Genomic DNA, 19,646 nt, shown 5'->3' on the forward strand with positions numbered 1-19,646 from the left:
CTTGTACTACGTTTCGAAGGTAATATATATAGTTACAGTTTGGTAAGCAAACGGAATTTTATTTGCTTTTATTTCAAGAGTTATTGGACGATAACAGTTAGGAAGTTTAATTTTGCTTCGGATGGACTTATAAAAATTGCCCCGCATTTCCCCGCAAAACTTTTTCAATGAAAGTGTTCCTCAAAGTGTCTCTCATCACACAGCACTTGTATTTTTTACCCGAAATCCCCCTTTTTGGATTTTTTCTCAATATTAGCCCGAAATGTTAATTAGAAATAACTGTTATTTGAAGTTGAGCCTTTTCATTAATAATGTGAATATATTTTTTTGTGGATATGGCCTCCCAGTTATGTAATAAGAATTTGTTCGATCACTTAAGAACAACTGGGCAGGATATAACTGCCTCAACTCCCGTGAGGAATTCATCATACGACTTCGTTTTAGGGAAAACTAATTTAACCAACATTTCGTCAACTTTGCAAGCGCTTCTACGAAAGGAAATTGGGAGATTCGTTAGTAAATTAGTAGAGAAATGGGGCTCTGAAACAACATGGTGGACCGATTTTCAAATAAAGAAGATGCATGGCTGAAGATAGAATTTGTAATCCCTTCAGAAACTGGTAATTGTAGTATTTTCTTATTATAAATGGTACTTTAAAAATATTTGATAGGTTACAATATTTTTTATGTTATTCAGGGACTGCGGCACCGAGTAGTGAAAATGGTTTATCTCTAGGAAGGTGGCCTGAAAAAAATTACGAAGAATGGTAAAAAATGTAAGTTTTGAACTGTGTCCCATTGCCCCGGCCCCCTTTTGGTTTTTTTGTGAAACAGAGTTGAAAAATTGTGAAACAGTTTATCCGAAAACCCCAGTCTACCAAAAATTGTATTTTTCTTCTTCTTCTTCAATGGCACTAACGTTCCTAGAGGAACTTCGCCGTCTCAACGTAGTATTACTTGCGTCATTTTCATTAGTACTTAGTTGAGATTTCTATGCCAAATAACACGCCTTGAATGCATTCTGAGTGGCAAGCTCTAGAATACGCGTGATCACAGTGCAAGTCAGAGGAAATTTCTTTGACGAAAAATTCCCCCGACCAGAACGGGAATCGAACCCGAACACCCGGCATGTTAGTTATGACGCTAACCACTCGGCCACGGGAGCACTAAAATTTGTAAAAATTGTATTTTTAGGCCGCCTAAATTTTCTCAGGGACCACTGTGGGACGGATCGATTATTTGGTATTGTTTATACAAAATTATTAATATCGTGATTAAAAATAGGAGATGAGGCTGAAAAGTTCAGCTAAAAAAATGCGAAAAAAATATTTTTTTTGCATAAGACTTTCCTTATCGGTATTAGATACACAGTAATCGGTAGCATATGTATATAGTTAACGACCTATTCTCATGCCTTCCAAGCTTTTCGTGCATTATTTCATCAAAAGGAGGAGTTTCGGAGGAACCACGACCACGAACATCGTGACACGAGTATATATATATATATATATATATATATATATATATATATATATATATATATATATATATATATATATATATATATATATATATATATATATATATCGAAAGATGACTCTATATTTTTTATTTTTTGCTTCCTTTCTTCTTTTTCTTCTTCTTTGCTTTTTTCCTCTTCACTGGCGGTGGTTCTGTAGGATACTTTGTAAGATACTTTGTTGCCATGGCCCCACAATCGACGAGCTTCCGGTCGGCGAAAGCATCCATCAGTGCCCTCAGTAGATTTTGGTCTAGCTTTATCCGGAATTTCTTCACCTGAGCGACAAAATCATCCCTTGTCAGCAGGAGATTTTCCAGCTTCTGCAATTGCAGCATAAAATGACCCAAGTTTCGTTTCCGCTTCTTTCTTTTCGGCTTGAATCCTAAGAACCGACAGCGATCCAACAACATTTCGTGCAGATCCACCGGACGAGGAGGATTCGCCAACAGGATGCCCTGGAAGAGGACAGATTTCGAATCATCGCGCGTCATACAACGTTTCGCTAGTCTTCCCGCCACTTTCGAGATGAACTGATATTTTCCTAGCGACAGATGCTTGATGCTTTGATTTCTACCGAAAGCTTTAACAAGATCTTTCAGTTCCACTTCGGTGAAAAAGTTTCCACCAATGTGAATTTCTTTCAAACTCTCACTTTTCCGCAAAGCTTTTATCAAGCTGTCGGCTTCATCAGATCTCATGCTGTTCATTTCCAGGTTCAGTACTTCCAACCCGCAGCTCGTCAACGCTTTATGCAAAGTCTGTCCGAACAACGACCCATGAAGGCCATTCCACGCCAAATTCAGCTGTTTCAAAGTGACATTCTTGCATAGCTCTTTCAGCATAGGCACTATGCATTGCTTCTCCAGATAGAGATAATTTCCCTCCAAATTTAGCTTCTCGCATGATGCATTCCCCGCTAGAAACGTCCCGATTGCGACACCACTCCGATGCTCCAATCGATTCCAGCTGACATCAACCTCGCGGATACAATCGGACAGTACCAGCTCCTGGAAAAGCAGCTCGCCACTGCCATCGCTCAGGTGACAGTGAGCCATTCCCAGCTTCTGAACGCTGGACGAGGATAGTGCCCTCGACAAGATCGACATCACTTCATGGTCCATATTGGAATTCGAAAGATTCAAATCGACGATCGTCTGGGACGCCTGCAACAGATTCGCCAAGCTCACCGCCAGGGAAGCATCCATTAGTAGGTTGTGGCTCACGTCCAGGAGACGCAACTGGCCAGGACATGCCTGGTACAAGCAGTCGAAGATTATTTGCACCTGCAGGTTGCTGCAACCGAACCGCTGTAAAGCGGAAGTTATGATAGCCAAGTGCTTACATGAGGCGAGTCAGATACTTACATTCAAATCTATTTCAACGGGTTCGTCGGGGCTGGAGTCAACTGCAGTCAGTAGTTCGGTTATGTAACTCAACGGGGTTACGCCATATTTATAGCATTCGGAAACGTACAGATTTGCGAAGCTGCGCTTCGTCTCCGGTTCTGGTTCCCACGCGAGCCGTTCCAGCGGTTCCACTGGTTCGGGGAATTCTTCCGACTCGTCAACGACTGTCGTATTGGAATCGATTGTAACGAAGGGACAGATTGGGGGTACATCGGGTTCCTCTATTGAATCCAGAAGTATTTCCGGGGCGTCCTCCGGTGGCGGTTCCGGTTCGGACGTTTTATCCTCCGGAGAGTTTGCGTCCGTTTCTGACTCTTCAACTTCCATTTAGAATTTTTTTTATTGCTTTTTTTTTGTATTTTAGAAATTAACACGTACGAATTTAGGTTGCACGAAGCCAAATGTGAAGTTATTTCGATTTCATTGCCTACTGAGTTAAGGTAAACCAAATAAAATGAATACAGAATGGGAATGCTGGAAATAAACGTAAATGTGAACGGTGTGAACGTTGCGCTGGGTCAACTGAGAACCCGCTGTAAATGTTTCAGACAAGCTGACAATCGACAGCGAAGGGCTCCTTTACGACATATTATTAGCTGGGAGCAACATCTTGGGCTATATTGGCCGGGTGAACCGGTGCGTCGTCCTGTTGAAAGACATAATGATCCTTCCCGTAGAGGTCTCGAAGTGCGTACGCGGCGTTTATTTTCACGTTTTTCTCGATAAACACTAGTGGGAGTCTCTCACGTCTGGATAGGCCCCCAAACCATCACCGACGCGGCGCTCTGGAACGGCGGGATGTTTCTGTGGGACGGAGGGATGGTGGCTAATGCCGGCGTCCACAGCCGATTACTTTGAACATTGTGCGGCTGTTGCAAAACAAAAAGTTTCTGATCAGAAAACACTAACTCTTGACCTGCGTGCCGCGAAAGTATCAGTTTAGATCTGTCCAGCCTCTTCTTCGTAGTAGCCTTCGTTGCCCTGTGCGGTTTGTGCGTTTCTTGTACGGCTTGTATCCCAGGTCCTTCGCCATGATGGTGTGGGCAGTCCCGATCGGCAAATTCAGGTCAGCTGCGGTACGGTTCATTTTTCGACGAACTCGCTCCCTCACCACCTTGATGGCTGCTGACGTCCTCGCCGAACGCGGTCGCCCGGATCACGCACGGTCCTTGGCCAAGCCCGTCTGCGCTCGTCTGTGTGAAAACGTTCGTCAAAAAGTGCTTTTTCAAATAATCGATGAGTTCCTGCTACACTTTTTGATGTAGGACTACGCCTTTCAGGATGGGTTCCGAATCAGAAAACAGGTTACCTTTTTATGAAATGAAGTTAACGTTAACAACTATTGGCACTGCGAACAAATTCTGATAGTTTGCATATCAATCGAATCGGAAATTCTTTAAAATTTGTTTGATATGCTATACATTACAATTCCCTAATCCCAAAGCGGTTTAAATTCATGAAAACAGGAAGCATTCTCATTTTTCAATACATTTGTTCGGCCGATTTGTGTGTTTACCTGCCCGCTAAGTGGTGCGGACTCAATCCACTTCATTTTCAAGCAAATTCATGCATGTTTTCTAGCGATTTCTTGCAATAAATTCTCAGACCACCAGGGATGCCAGATTTACAAATATGTTTGTAAATTTACAGACATATCTGTTTTATTTTTGTTGTAGACTTTTTGGATATAACAATATTTCACAGGTTTTTGAAAAATAAGAGGCTTTATTCATCACACCAAAGATATTCGACTCACCATATGACATTTTTCCACAGTTTTAATACAGAAAAGTTATTATATTTTATATCAATACATTTATATCAATACACATGACGTTAGACCAGCGATACTCAACCTGCGGCCCGGCAGTCTTTCTGGTTGGCCCATCTGGTGTGTATGAAGTTTAAAACCCGTACTTTTGCCCTGACATCATTGCAGACGAAAGAGAGGATACGGTTATTCACAATCAATGAAAAATTGCATTCTCTGCAGGTAAGGAAAAATCTTGAACGAAAATTGTCTCTGATAATTTTTTTCTGTTCTAGATAAGATTGTTTTGCTGAAATGCAAGGAGATTTATTGAAAAATAGTTAAGTTAGGGTCAGGACTATGTCTTCTAAGTATTTAAACAACATCGAATAAAAATTTTCATTATATTTTCAACAACTTACATTCGCTCTCGGGTCTGCTTATAACGAAATATGGGTTACTGTTCGATATTGTTACCACAGACATGGTTCATGGCCATGTGGTGATCTAAGACTGGTATAGCCTCGCATGGCGGATGGAAAATATACACTGCATTTTCTTATAAATTTCATCAACGACAAGACCGCAAGCCTTGGTGGATGTCCAATATATCAACGAAGAAATACTGATTTTTATAAAAATTAACAACGCGTATGTACGTGTATGTATGTATGTGTAGATCGTTGAAACATTTAAACACACTTACAACACATAGGTTATTAAGTGGTCTGAAAAATCAAATTTTTCCACTTATTCCCAGAAATGACAAAAGAAACTTAATATGTTTTGAATCACTGAACTGATTTAGATGATCGACATATAAAATTGAAACTAATGACCTAGCCTTTTATCAAAAAATATTTAACTTGCGAAAAAAATTATTATTTATAGTAATTATTGATTGTAGTCGTATTTTTATTTTTTTATGACTTTGGACTAGAGGGCGCTATATATTTTTTATATTTTTTCTTGAAAGCTGAGGATTTTTTACATAACATATATCGATATCAGAGATGCTATTTTTTTTGGTTTTTTAGTTATGAGTTTTCAAAGTTAACCGGTGGTCCGAAAAATCATTTTTCCCCCTTTGTCCAAAAATAACATTCTGCAAAAAATCATAACATTTTAACTACTGAACCGATTTAGATGATCGATATATTAAATGGAAGCCAATAAGCAAAATTTGAAAAAATATCACACTTGCGGGAAGTTTGGATTCTAGTAGCATAGGTCTAGTTTAGGCACATATGAATATTGATCGAAGACTTAAAACATGTTAAATTTACAAAGTTATAACCTAAAAACGATAATTATAGCATGTCTGATATCAAGATATGTTAGGTAAATAATCCTCAGCTTTCCATGAAAAATATAAAAAAATATAGCGCTCCTATCTTTAACCGAGAAAACTATGAAAAACTAACTGAATCAATAATTACAAAAATAAAAAATTCAATTTTTTTGCAAAAGTAAAATCTTTTCATAGAAAAATAACGCGTAAGCTTCAATTTGATATGTCGATGATAGCAATCGGTCCAATAGTACAAAAGTTATGACTTTTTGTAGTGGGAGAAATGGGGAAAAATTGTTTTCGAACCATCGATTAGTTTTGAAAAATCATATTTCAAAAACGAAAAAAATAGCATCTCTGATATCGAGATATTTTATGTAAAAATTATCAGCTTTCAAGAAAAAATATAGGAAAAAAGCGCCCCCTAGTCCAAAGCCATGAATAAATCAAAAAACGACTACACTCAATAATTGCGAAAATAGGATCGATATTATCTGCAAGTTCAATATTTCTCAATTAAAGCTCATTGGCTTGAATTTGATATGTCGATCATCTAAATCGGTTAAGTGGTTCGAAAGTTATAAATTTTTTTTTTTTTTTTTTTTATCCAAAATATATATTTTATTAAGGCTCATATGGCGTCAGCCTAACGGGGCCGGGAGTTCAATATTTTGACAATATTTGCTTAGACTATGTTAGTAATATGTAACCGATTACTCGCGGTTGACTCGAGGTTAGTATTACAAGTGTTCTCATAATTGGTATGTCGCAGTCTTCGATGCTCTGTACGTGTGCCCGACACGGGATACTTCCTATTGGGATGCAGCTGACCATTAATCAGCAACGCCCCCCTAGTCTGTACCCCATATCTAGCGTGGTGCGTCTTTCTCGACTCGAGGAATCCAGGATAGAATGGTCACTAGCCGGCGCAATCATCAGCTCGTGTAGAGTTGTCATGAGCGGTACAACCTTTGGCTCTTGTTGAATGATCAGTGGACTGCACAACCTTTGGCCCGTGTGTCTGTAAAGAGTGTGTGTATGTATTGCCGCGACTAAGTAAAAGTTTATCGATCGGATAGGAGGGATATGAAACGGGGACACAACGAAGGAAACATCATTAAACGTTGACATCGGCGTTTCTGAGGAACAGGTATAGATGAAGCAGAAGATCAGGATCCCGGCTACCTAAGATATCCCGGACGGGGATATCCGATTGTCTGCCTTGTGCTCTCAGTGCTCTAGAGAGCTGAGAGCGAGCAGCATGGAACCGGATACACGACCAGACAACATGTATCCGGTTCCATGTTATAAATTTTTGAAAAAAGTCATTTTGGGAAAAAGTGGAAAAAAATGATTTTTTGGATCACCCTAAAATAGAAATGCGCACCCTAATGAGAAAATAAAAAAAATACGAGTTTAATGTTTTGCGATAAAGAACAAAATTATCACTTCTGACGAAGATCTGAGAACCACTATATTGGTTAGGCATGGATGGATGGAGGCATATATATACAAAATACAATGTTACGTGCCACGCGATGTACAAAGTATTAATGAATATGTGAAAATTAACGTTAAAAGACATTTCTGTAGATCTGCACACTTTTACAGACTTTTCCACGTTTTTAACAGACATTCACATGTTTTTACAGACTTTTTTTAAAAATCATCTGGCATCTCTCCCTTCCACTTTTTATCGAATATTTTCAAATCGCAGGAGTAAACATTTACGTGACTCTGACTTCGTTTGTTTTTATTTCGTTCGGAAAACGTTATGTCAAAAGAGAGGGGACATTAAAAAGACGGGTGGGTAATGTCGGGGACATAACCGGAGTGACGTAGGACTATACAAAGGGGACAGCTTTTGTTAAATATATATTTTAAATATATTGTTTTATTTTCTTCTCCTACGTGAATACCTACCTATCTACCTGAAAAATGGATTAGTTTACTGTTTACTCTTTATGAATATGTTGATGGTTCTGAAAAGAACCTTTGATGTTCTGTTTATGTTATCACTCGATATTCCCATCTTGTTCGGTTAAACCTTCCTGTTTAGCTATTGCGTTTGCCACTCGCCACAGCTTTCACAGTTGGAAAATTTCTTCCCATCCAGCTTGTGACATGTTGTTCAGTAAATTACATTTAATGCGACGTGCCGGAGAAACACTTTGCCACTCACAGAAACTAATTGTTGCCTTGATGAGCGCCGAACCGAAGCTGCTCTGTTCTTGATGCTTTGCAAGCCAACTCGAGCACTCCGACGGCCGAAACTCTATAATCGCTGTTAGGTATACTGGCGCTCCGGCACCAATCCGTTCGGCCTAGTTACCCTTACGGAGCAATCAGTGAATGCGACCAACAGGGAACTGGAGACCTGCACGGTTCGAGTGAGACTTTGCCTTTCCCTTAACTTGTCCTCCTTTGTTACGTCCACGATGCCGATGCCGTACAACCACACGGGTTTACGGTTTGAAAGAAAATAAGATATTTTTTTGGGGTCCGCGTGTTTTATACTCTAGCGGTACACACTCACAGGATAAAGACAAATCGGCAGACTCAGCCAGAGGGGCGAGTCCAACGAGACGAACGAATGAGCGTTAAAAGGGAGCGATGGCAAAAAAATACATTGATTACGATTTGTTCGCTCGTTGGATTCACATGCAGGCTAAAAAGGGTCCTTTTCAGGATCACAAAATTATCTTCAATCTAAAGAGTTTATTGTTTTGTTATCACTCGATATCCCCATCTTGTTCGGCTAAACCTTTTTTGTTTAGCGATTGCATTTGCCACTCGCCACAGCTTTCACAGTTGGAAAATTTCTTCCCATCCAGATTGTGACATATTTTACAGTAAATTACATTCAATGCGACGTGCCGAAGCACCACTCAGTGTCGCATTGGAAGCGATTTTAACCTGTAATTGAACATTTGCGATGACAGTGGTACAGTGTCGACTTTCAATGTGGGGTCATAATTTGGATCTCTATGTTTACAAAAATGTCCAACTAAATAAGTCGCATTACATGTCCGTCCAATTAGCTAAATGTCGAGCTAATTGTAAATTACTGTACTTTCAATCTGGAAACAATTTTAGAATTGGTGAAAATTGAATAATCTGGAAAGTCCCCAACTATCAATAAGCTCAGAACAACTGCCAAATTCACATACTCATCAGATCCTGGCAAACAAATTATGAAAAAATCAATTTGTGTTTTATTATTATTTTGGATAATGTTTTAGAAAGCATTGAACTATATTTCCTAAACTCTTTTTTGGAAGGTTTAATGGCCCTGAAAAGCGCCTTGTTTTATGGAATGGTTCCAATTTAGAAAACTTTGTACTCGTGGTTTTGAAAAAAACCATTTCGAACGCCCTCGATGCCGCCTTGTTCTGGATTTGCCACCAAAGCAGTTTGTATAAAGAACAAACTTTTTTCTTCTGCTAACTGATGCCGTTTTGCGATTGCGTTTGCCACTCGCAACTCGCTGCAACTGCCTGTTGTCTTGATGTCCACCGAACCGAATGTGTTCTGTTCCGAATGCGGGTTTTCCTATCGTCGCGAGCAGCTTTGCCAGCTAACTCGATCACTTCGGCGGCCGAAACTAATAACGCCGGCTAGGTGGACTGGTGCACTGGTACTAACGCGCTCGGCCTAGCTACCCTTGCGGGGAACTCCAGATCAACACGGTTCGAGCGGGATTTTGCCTTTCCCTTCACTTTTCCTCCTTAACCATGTCCAGACATGGCTGCTTGGGTTGGTTTGTTGATGTGTTGTGATGCGAACCGATGTGGAGTACGGTTTGAATGAGAATGATCGTTACGGAAGGAAGGAAGGTATTGTATTATAGAGACTTTAAACTTTTGCAGTTCATTCGTCTCTAGCCTTGAGAAAGGCCCTTTGAAAACTCTACTCTACTTTACTCCAGCGCTACCACCTCCGCCCTCTTGCCTTGAGAAAGGCACTCGATCCCTCGCCGTCCAGCCCGTCCAGCAACGATGTTGTCCAGTCGGTGTCCACACAAAGAATGACGGCTGAAAAAAAGATCGTTACGGCAGCGGAGCGGGGATTTTTAAGCTGAGTGGCTGGCTCGAGAATTACGAATGTGTGAGACTGCGACCAATGTTTCGTTAATTTTTTTCTTTTTCCTTTCCAATCGTGCTTCATTCTATTTCGCTGCTGCTCTGGTTGCCCGTTTTGGTCGGTACGATTTGAGGAGCACAAAATGGACCAATCTAAAATGGGCACATAGTGCATTTTGACAATTTCACAATTATTCAATTAATTTCACAATTATTCAATTATTTATCTCAAGAAAAATGAAATGTTATTCGTTATGATAGATGCGTAGATATATTTCCTATCAATTGATGCATAAACCTTTGCGATCTATTGAGAAATGCTCGAGTTATAAGCGTTCCAAATCTTGCATTTTTTCCTACTTGTTCAGTGCCTAGATTTCCATTTCACCCCCTATATCTTCCGGTTAGACGTAGTCCTACGTCAAAATGCGTTGCTCAGTGAAAGGCTGAGATGCTCTTTCAGAGATGGAATGGTTAATTAAACAATTGACGGAAAAATGCAGCTCGTTCATTTTATAATTTTGATTATTTTTGCCCTTGACAACAATACCTCTTTTATAGTGTTGATTATCATAAGAAAAATAACACTCCTGATCGTTGGATCTCTTTTGACATTTCAATTGGATCTTTTTTGACAGCCGTTTTGATTCAGTCCGCACTACCTAGCCTGCCCGTACCGCCAATAATGAGCAACTAATACATTCGTTTCTGTCCGTTTGCGATTTATTGGTATAAATAAGCCATCCGCGGTGGGAAAACAGTCTCGAGCGAGCAGGCGAGCACAACACAACGAGCGAACACCTTTTCCCGAATTCTTCAAGTTTTTTCTCTCGGCTAGTCATCCAGTTGAATCCTAAAAACTTCCAGTTTTTTATTTTCATCCAGTTATATCTAGTTTTTCATATTCTGCTCCAAGTTTACTCATTTTATGTAAAATTAATTTACAATGAACTATTATCCCTCCCTTCTCCTTCCTATCCTTGACCAATTTCGTTTTTTCATATGTGTCGCTCGATCGATCCAAGTTGTTGTGAATAACCCAGCTACGTGGGGTATATTATCTTGCCAAGGAACTCGGTAACACATCTTAACAATATTACGGCTGGAACGAGAAAGGGCTCGATTTCCTGTGTGATGTTTTTACATCAATTGTCAGGCCGAGCTCAAGGTTCGCTCGTCGAGTTGCTATAATCGAGGTATGTACGATTTGTGCGATGAGCGAATAAGGTGAGACAGTTATAGCTGGCAGTGGCGTCAATGTGTATTCTGGGATCTACACATCCTCCCCCCTCTCTAAAAAAACATAAATCTGGGGAATAAATGGGAGAAAACTTGTCTCTCTTCAGTCTTTTTTTTTATTTTCGATATTTCATGTCACCCACAAATGACAGCATTCTATTTTAAATCGTTTTATTTCGGTCTTATCTGATTCCTCTTCGATATTGTCTGTTTTTTCGCAGTTTTTGTTAGTATACGGTCAATCAAAATATTCCTACCTTCCACATCTGCAAACTTCAGTCTTCTCCACTGTCTTCATTCATATTTTGTATTCACGAATCGATTCCAATGTTCCCACATTTTATTGGAAGGAATATTATTAAGGAACGGTTGAAAGTTCTCCCAGTGGACATTTCCCGTGCTAGATAATGGTCCTGGAATTACATTACCGATGCTAAAGCTATGGTCAATTTCGCTGGGTCCTTTTTTTGGGTCCATTTAATGGCTTTCATTTCAAAGCTTCCACGACCCGGTTTATGGTGGTTTCCATTTGCTTCATTCGCATCGCCAATATTTTTCCACCCTTATATGTGCTCAATCCTTCGTTGCCATCATTTTCAAAGATGGTTTCCTCTCTTTTATCACGCTCGATACCGCAGCTGTCATTCTCACTGCATCCCAAATTACACCGCTCCTTTTCTGTTCCTCCGTTGTCCGATCCGATCCGATTTCAATTCCAACTGAACATAGCGCGGTCATTGCGATCCGCTTTTAATTAAATCTAGTGCAGTCGTATGATAAACACTTCATTCGAAAGATAAAATGTCTACGCGTTATTCACTTGTTACTTTTTCATCCGAAAACTTGTTTCAATAGCCTCAAAATTGCTTTCAAAACAGGCTATTAAAATCACCAATCGGTATATAAGCGAGCGCCGCTCGGAAATCCACTCATTTATAATTGAACAGCGATTGGAGCATGTTGTCGCTGTTGTGGGGAAGCTAACTTCGTTTATCATGAAAGCCCTGATGAATGGTGTCACCAAGAGCCTGTTTGTGCACCTCAGGCCAGAAAGGAATTCATCAGGAGGACAGTGATGCCACAAACGGTTCCGCTTGAGACATCGGAGCAGCCACCACACACACACATATATGCGCGGAACTATTTTCGTTTGGTTGCCATCCAGCATCGAGAAGATTCCGGAAAGATGTCATCGTTGCTGAAAAATAATCTACCAGTTCCCCTTGAAATTTAAAAATACATTAATGTGAAAGAGTTTATTTTAATGTTTTCTATCCATATAACACTGCAACCAAATACATTTGGTTTTGTGATTTTTCAATCAAGTGCAATGAACAGGTGGTCATCGAGTTAGCATTAACCACTGGTGGGCTTCGAGTATCGAGGAGAATCTGGAAAGATGTTATCGTTGCTAAAAAATAATCTGCCAGTTCCCTTGGAAATGAAAATTACATTCAACCGAAAGAGTTTATTATGTTTTCTATTTATATAATACTGCGACCAAATACATTTACTTTTGTGATTTTGCAATTAAGTGCGATCAACGTAAGACCACGTATTTCGGCAATTTATCAGAGGTGCAATGAATCTTAAGACGAAATTTCCGTAGAAACGAAGTGAGATAGAAAGTCCCGTCTAGTAGAATGTCGAAACCGCTGTCAGCCATGAGAACAAATTCAACACTTCAAAGTGCGTCAAAGTGAAGTCAACTTCTAACCGATTTCGTGTCGATTTTCGTTGGTAATCGGCACCTGTTGTTACATATCGGAAGCGGGTGCTCATTCGGGGGGGGGTGCTAAAATATATCACTGTTTCGCGAAATCAGTGCGACACATGAGAGCCATGTCGTGCAGGAAATCGCGAACCAGCGCCTGCTACGATCTTTACCGTGGCATTCCACCTGTGTGTGTGTGTGTGATGTGTCAGTCGCGATATCGACGAGAATTTATACACAACCCGCGATCGGATCCCACGCTCGCTAAACTCAATTGCGTGTGGCTGCAAATTGAAGATAACAGCTTGTCATAGATAATGGGGAACGAATAGTGAGTGCGCGACTTTGTGAGTTTGTATGCAGCGCTCGGAGAAGAGCCCGAGAAAATATCCTTTGCCTCGATGGAAACAACGATTTCTGCACATTCATTTAAGCCTTCCCCTAAGGACTGGGAACTTTGTAAGCGAATGTGTGAAGTCTTATCGGTTCTTATGTAAATGTACACCTCGTTCGAGGCGCTGACGGTGTGCCGTGTGCAAACACGGTGTGCTCGTCCAGTGTTAAGGTGCGCGCGCGAGGAGTGAGAGGATCGATCACGATTTAGTTCAAGAGTCGAGTCAACTTCCCGAACCCTCGCATATCTCGATAGTGTAATGAAGTCTTGCACAGTTTGTCGTTGCATTAATCTCAACTTGTAAAATTAATATCGCTTATTGGTTCCATTCAGCTGTTCCATGTTGGTGCTGTTGCACAGCACATCATCTGATGGCCGAGCCGGAAATGCCGCATTAATTTGACATAATTCGACTCGGCAAGTCCAAAATTCGTCCCCTGGCACTCATTACATTCCGCAGTTCCCGCAAAGGGGGAGTCCAGCAGTGGTTATGGACGATTCAACTTTTCAACGGACCAATCTTGTCCGAATTGATCGGTTTTATCATTTAATTGATATGTCTTTCACGCTTTCGCCCGAACCCCACAGCCACAGCGCTTCGGAAGGTGATAATTGGAGTCCGAAGGACGCCCAAAATGGCAGCGTGAAAGGTTCGGGAGAGTCGTCCCGATTTGGCCAAAGGTGGCAGCCACATTTGGCGTAACATCGCTGCCCATTCTGAGGGGGACCCATGTAATGAGTTAATTAAGATCGGTCCTTGCCGATGTGGGCCCCGCGATGTTGATATACTTGGCGCAAAAGCTCCCAGCGGGGCCGCTATTGATAATAGCAAAAACGGTCATCCGCGTAGCCCTCCTGCCCTGCTGAGGGGGAAGTGCTGCGCGAGAGTTCGTGACACTTTTTGTATTGCACACTGCACATCTCGCACGGAATGTATAGCAGAGCAGCAAAGCCACAGTCGGGTTGGGGTTGTTTCTAGAAAGAAACGAATGGACTGCGCAGGGAAACACAATTTTATGTTTTAATTGTGATATCGTCCGTGGCCGTGGAACAGCAACAGAGTGGCAAACGGCAGCAATAGCTCTTATCGGAAGCTGATCTGAGGCATTATAGCGGGAACAAACGTTTTTGTGGTGCAACGTTTGGTTGTCTCGCGAATAGAAAAGTTTATTAGAATAATAGTGCTTAATTAGCCTATTATTCGCAAGACGTCTTTGTTGACTAGCCTACAGATAGGGAGGAAACGGAAAATTGAGATGTTAGCTGCTATTCGCAGCTGGAGCCGTGCAGTATCTCGTGGAGGTCTCGTTTTTATCCTAATCTAGATATCGGAACATACGTCAGCGGCTTACGTAATTGTTTTTGTATGGAAAACAACAACCGTAAATGGCAAGTTGCTCCGATCGCCGCGGATTTGACCTATTTTTTGTGATATAATCTAAGCCGAACCGTTCAATAGCTTTCGATTCCAGTGCGAGTCATCGGGGTAGCGATCCGATTGATATTCTATAGGAACCGAAGTGTTTTGAAATGTCACTTTTTAATGGTGTCTTTTAATGGCCGGCTTATTTCTGGTACCGTTCGAGCGTGGAATGTGCTGTGCCCTGCGAATACTACGAATCTCGTAAAATGTAAATCATTTCACCCCCAGACAGCGATGATGGCGATATCGCGTCGTTGCTTGTTGTACTCCAAATTTAATTGCCAGCATAGGTTTAATGACGCGGTAGTGTTTCAGAAGTGCCGCTAATTTGTATTCCCAGCCCATCCGTTCCTGTTTGATGGAGGAATTCAAGCGCCGGACTGGCTGAAGGCCGCGTAATGGAGCCAGCGAAGCCATGAAAATTCTGATGGGCGCCATCAGTGCCAGTGCGGACGATTGTAGACCATAGGTTCATATTCTAGATAGGAAATTCGCCACGAGTTCCCACAAGTCACTGCGAAAGTGCATGATTCGCACACGGGATCCAGTTCCAGCAACGGAAAGGTTAATGGTTTTTTATCGCTCGAGATTGATCGCTCTGCTTCGGGAAATTTCAGAATTTTAAACAGATCCAAGCGCTGCGGCTTCTCTCTAGGCGCCGATCGACGATGATGACGTTCTGAATTAGCGTACATTTATCTAGTTTGCATATTGATGCTATCGCAATATATCTCACGTTGGTCGGCGGATTCACATCCCCGAGCTTCGAGGAAAAAACCGTCAGCAAAGATCATCCGCGCTCGATCGGGCTTTGTTTTTGCTGTCATTAGCTTAGACCAGCGGTACTTAACCTTTTTTTTTTCAGATGAGCCACAAACACGTGTTAGTCATGGTGTCGCGGGTCCCAAAAAATAAAATACGTCGATTGCTAGTAGGAAATAAACATTGTACAAATTTAAGAGTGAAACAGAATCAATTGATAGCACTGATAATGGCCGATAAATGAATGCTTTCACTGAGTGAAGGGCGTGAATGTTTGGAGAAGCAAGAAAACGCCAATTTGATCAGACTTTCAAATCTACTTTCAGAACTAACATGCACTGTTGATTGCTCGTCGTCTAGAGCATCTCTGAAACACTGCACTTACTTAATATCCGAGAAGTTTTTTAGTAGGGGAAAGGGGGGCAGTTTCGGATGGGGGCAGTTTCGGACAACGCTTGTAAGAATTAAGTGGTACAATTTTCAACCAAATTGAAAATATAGGTAAGTTAACAGCCCTTCCACCAACAGCTGTCATATGGTTTGACATCTCCTGGTCGTTTATTACTTACGAAAACAACACAGTGCCCTTTTTCATACACGTTTCGAAGCTTGAAGTTGTATGTATTTCCCTAATTTCTTTGAGGACGATTTAGAAATTTAAGTACACCACCCCAGTTAGTATTTAAAGGGTGTGTCACATCAAATTGCATCACGGAAAAAACGCTGTAGAAATTCGCCCAGTAGACCGATCCTTTTGAAAATTTTAGACAGTAAAATAAAAACTATTAAACAACTTTTGGCATTTTCTTTTTATTCATACTTCGAGCCCAAGCCCGTATGCTCGCACCTTCCTCTTTACCCCGTCCATAAGGTTCTGTACAACGTCAGGTTGTAGTTTTTTTTGAACAGAAATCCATTTCCTCTTGAAGTCCGCCTCCGATTTGACAACTTTTGGGTTCTTCCGGAGGGCCTGCTTCATAATCGCCCAATATTTCTCTATTGGGCGAAGCTCCGGCGCGTTGGGCGGGTTCATTTCCTTTGGCACGAAGGTGACCCCGTTGGCTTCGTATCACTCCAACACGTCCTTTGAATAGTGGCACGAAGCGAGATCCGGCCAGAAGATGGTCGGGCCCTCGTGCTGCTTCAATAGTGGTAGTAAGCGCTTCTGTAGGCACTCCTTAAGGGAAACCTGTCCGTTTACCGTGCCGGTCATCACGAAGGGGGCGCTCCGCTTTCCGCAAGAGCAGATCGCTTGCCACACCATGTACTTTTTGGCAAACTTGGATAGTTTCTGCTTGCGAATCTCCTCCGGAACGCTGAATTTGTCCTCTGCGGAGAAGAACAACAGGCCCGGCAGCTGACGAAAGTCCGCTTTGACGTAGGTTTCGTCGTCCATTACCAGGCAATGCGGCTTCGTCAGCATTTCGGTGTACAGCTTCCGGGCTCGCGTCTTCCCCACCATGTTTTGCCTTTCGTCGCGGTTAGGAGCCTTCTGAACCTTGTATGTACGCAGGCCCTCCCGCTGCTTGGTCCGCTGGACGAATGAACTTGACAAATTCAGCTTATTGGCGACATCCCAGACCGAACTTCTCGGATCACGTCTAAACTGCTTAACTACGCGCTTGTGATCTTTTTCACTGACGGAGCATCCATTTTTGCCGTTCTTCACCTTCCGGTCGATGGTTAGGTTCTCGAAGTATCGTTTTAGTACTCTGCTGACCGTGGATTGGACGATTCCCAGCATCTTACCGATGTCCCGATGTGACAACTCCGGATTCTCGAAATGAGTGCACAGGATTAATTCACGACGCTCTTTTTCGTTCGACGACATTTTTCCAAATTTACGAAAAATTTACAGTGAAGTATGGCCAACGTGATCTATACACTCTTATCTGATTATAAGCGAAAGCTGAAGATATAATTCCTAAAAATTAAATTTCTACAGCGTTTTTTCCGTGATGCAATTTGATGTGACACACCCTTTACGTAAACATGAGATGTGCAATAATTTCAGAGGGAAATGTAAAATACAATGATCGTTTGACAATTCTTTCGTTCACATATTTTGGTAGTCCTAGGCATTATATCAAACATAAAAGGATGGTTATCAAATTTACTTGTAAAGAAGAACATAATCTATTACAAAAATTTCGATGCATTTTAAAATAATATTCGAAGTGGTAAACAAGTGGATTGCATAATATAACTGCGTAGTTCTACGTTGAAAAAGCGGTCGTGTCCTAGATACAACCCTTTACATTTTTCATCAAAAACATACACCGACACTGTGAGTTTTTCAAGGTTATAGCGAAAATAATGAAAATTTGTTTATTTTGTTTATTTTGTTTAAGACGAGAGAGTGAAAAATACACCCATTTTACTCACCTTCATCGACATGATTCTACAAATATACACTGCACAATGCCACATTCTACTCGTATTCAGAGAGAACTCTAATAAAATAACTGTTTTCAATTGCTAAGAAATTTACTGAAACTGCCCCACACGATGCCACATGTCAAAAAGCTAATTTTCAAAAATTCTAAAATCCTCTAATATTCTCATATGATATCGATTTTTAAGTCTGTATTCGATGTTCAAATAACAACCAGGATGAATTCAGGATTGTTTTTGAAGTTTACAAACAAACTTAAAAATCGTGGAAAAAAGTGCCCGAATGTGCCCCCTCTCCTCTACAAAACAACGTCTTGAATGTTATTAGACCCCAAAAATCGGCGGGGATAATCTTCTATTAAAAATAAAATGTCAGCCAATTCAACATGATGCCTTTTACCTCTCTCTATCTCAATGTATTTAACCTTAAATGTGTAATCAAGCTGGTGCACCCGTGGCCGAGTGGTTAGCGTCTCACATTATCATGCCGGGTGTTCGGGTTCGATTCCCGTTCTGGCCGGGGGATTTTTCGTCAAAGAAATTTCCTTCGACTTTGCACTGTGGTCACGCGTTTTCACGAATTTGCCCCTCGGAATACATTCAAGGCGTGTTATTTGGCTTAAGAAATCTTAACTAAGTATTAACAAATGACGCTAGTGAATGCATACGTTGAGACGGCAAAAGTTCCACAGGGAACGTTAACGCCATCCAAGAAGAAGAAGTGTAATCAAGCTATAAGAGTGGTAAATTACATCCATTCGAATGATTTGACACGTTGTTTAATATTTTTTTTTAATGTTTATTTTGTATAAAATCAGTTTTCAGTGATAGCTGTATAGTACCACTCCATTTAAAAAAGGACTTTTTTCCTTCTTTTCTCTGTTCCGTACCACTGTGTGACGGTTTCACATCTCCGGGCTCCGAGGAAATTCAGCAAAGATCATCCTCGCTCGATCGGGCTTTGTCTTTGCGCTGCCATTAGGGTTAGACCATGACACATTCTGTGTGAACTATTGTACCGATCAGCATACACCAACGACGGGAGAACGAACGAACGATCTTTAAACGGTGATAATTCGTCGAAATGGATCAAATGGGCCATAAATAGCCCGCAGGGCGGCAGTCACCACTCTCACCTTCATCTCGGTCCCAATTAACGACCAGTCGTTCGACGGTCGCATCGATAACCAAACCTTCTATTTCACTAATTAGCGCGTGGTCCTGTCGCTCGCATCAGGAGTGATCGATGTTCGGAATTCCAGTCCGGTTTCCAGAGAATTCTCATTAAAATCGAACGGGGTGAACGATTTTTAGTTTTTGGGGAAGAGACCTCCGCGATTCGCTCTCGAGCGTGAGCGTTTTTCCTAGGATGACATCAGTGTCCCAAAACACATCGGTGCAGTTCGGTGCTATGTCAGTGCTGCGGTCGTAACACAACAAACAATAAAATATCTCAATTAATTATCTGTGCTCGTCTTCGGGTTTTTGTTATAGCCAACGAAGACAAGGGAAAAAGATGTCGAAGATATGTGGGAGCTATCCGATCGATGTAGTTTTTTCTTTCTTTTATTTTGTTTCCAGTCGGCCCCACCGTTGACATTTGGGAAAGGGATTGATTAATGGCATTGGCTGCGATCGCTCGCTGGATAAAGAAGCAATTTTCGGATGA

The 19,646-nt window shown here is 41.3% G+C and overlaps 1 protein-coding gene across 1 annotated transcript; it reads right to left on the bottom strand.

Annotated features, from left to right (window-relative positions):
• Window positions 1-1,626: 1,626 nt before the first annotated feature.
• On the bottom strand, window positions 1,627-3,334 carry LOC129763090 (uncharacterized; the record flags this gene model as incomplete). Its single annotated transcript, XM_055761854.1, has 2 exons — window positions 2,887-3,334; window positions 1,627-2,829 (listed from the first exon to the last, which is right to left on the bottom strand). Coding segments are annotated over exons 1-2 (1,572 nt in total), but the record flags the coding sequence as incomplete, so codon positions are not given.
• Window positions 3,335-19,646: the final 16,312 nt, after the last annotated feature.

This window comes from Toxorhynchites rutilus, chromosome 1 (assembly GCF_029784135.1).
Source record: "Toxorhynchites rutilus septentrionalis strain SRP chromosome 1, ASM2978413v1, whole genome shotgun sequence".
In the NCBI taxonomy this organism is placed as follows: Eukaryota; Metazoa; Arthropoda; class Insecta; order Diptera; family Culicidae; genus Toxorhynchites; species Toxorhynchites rutilus.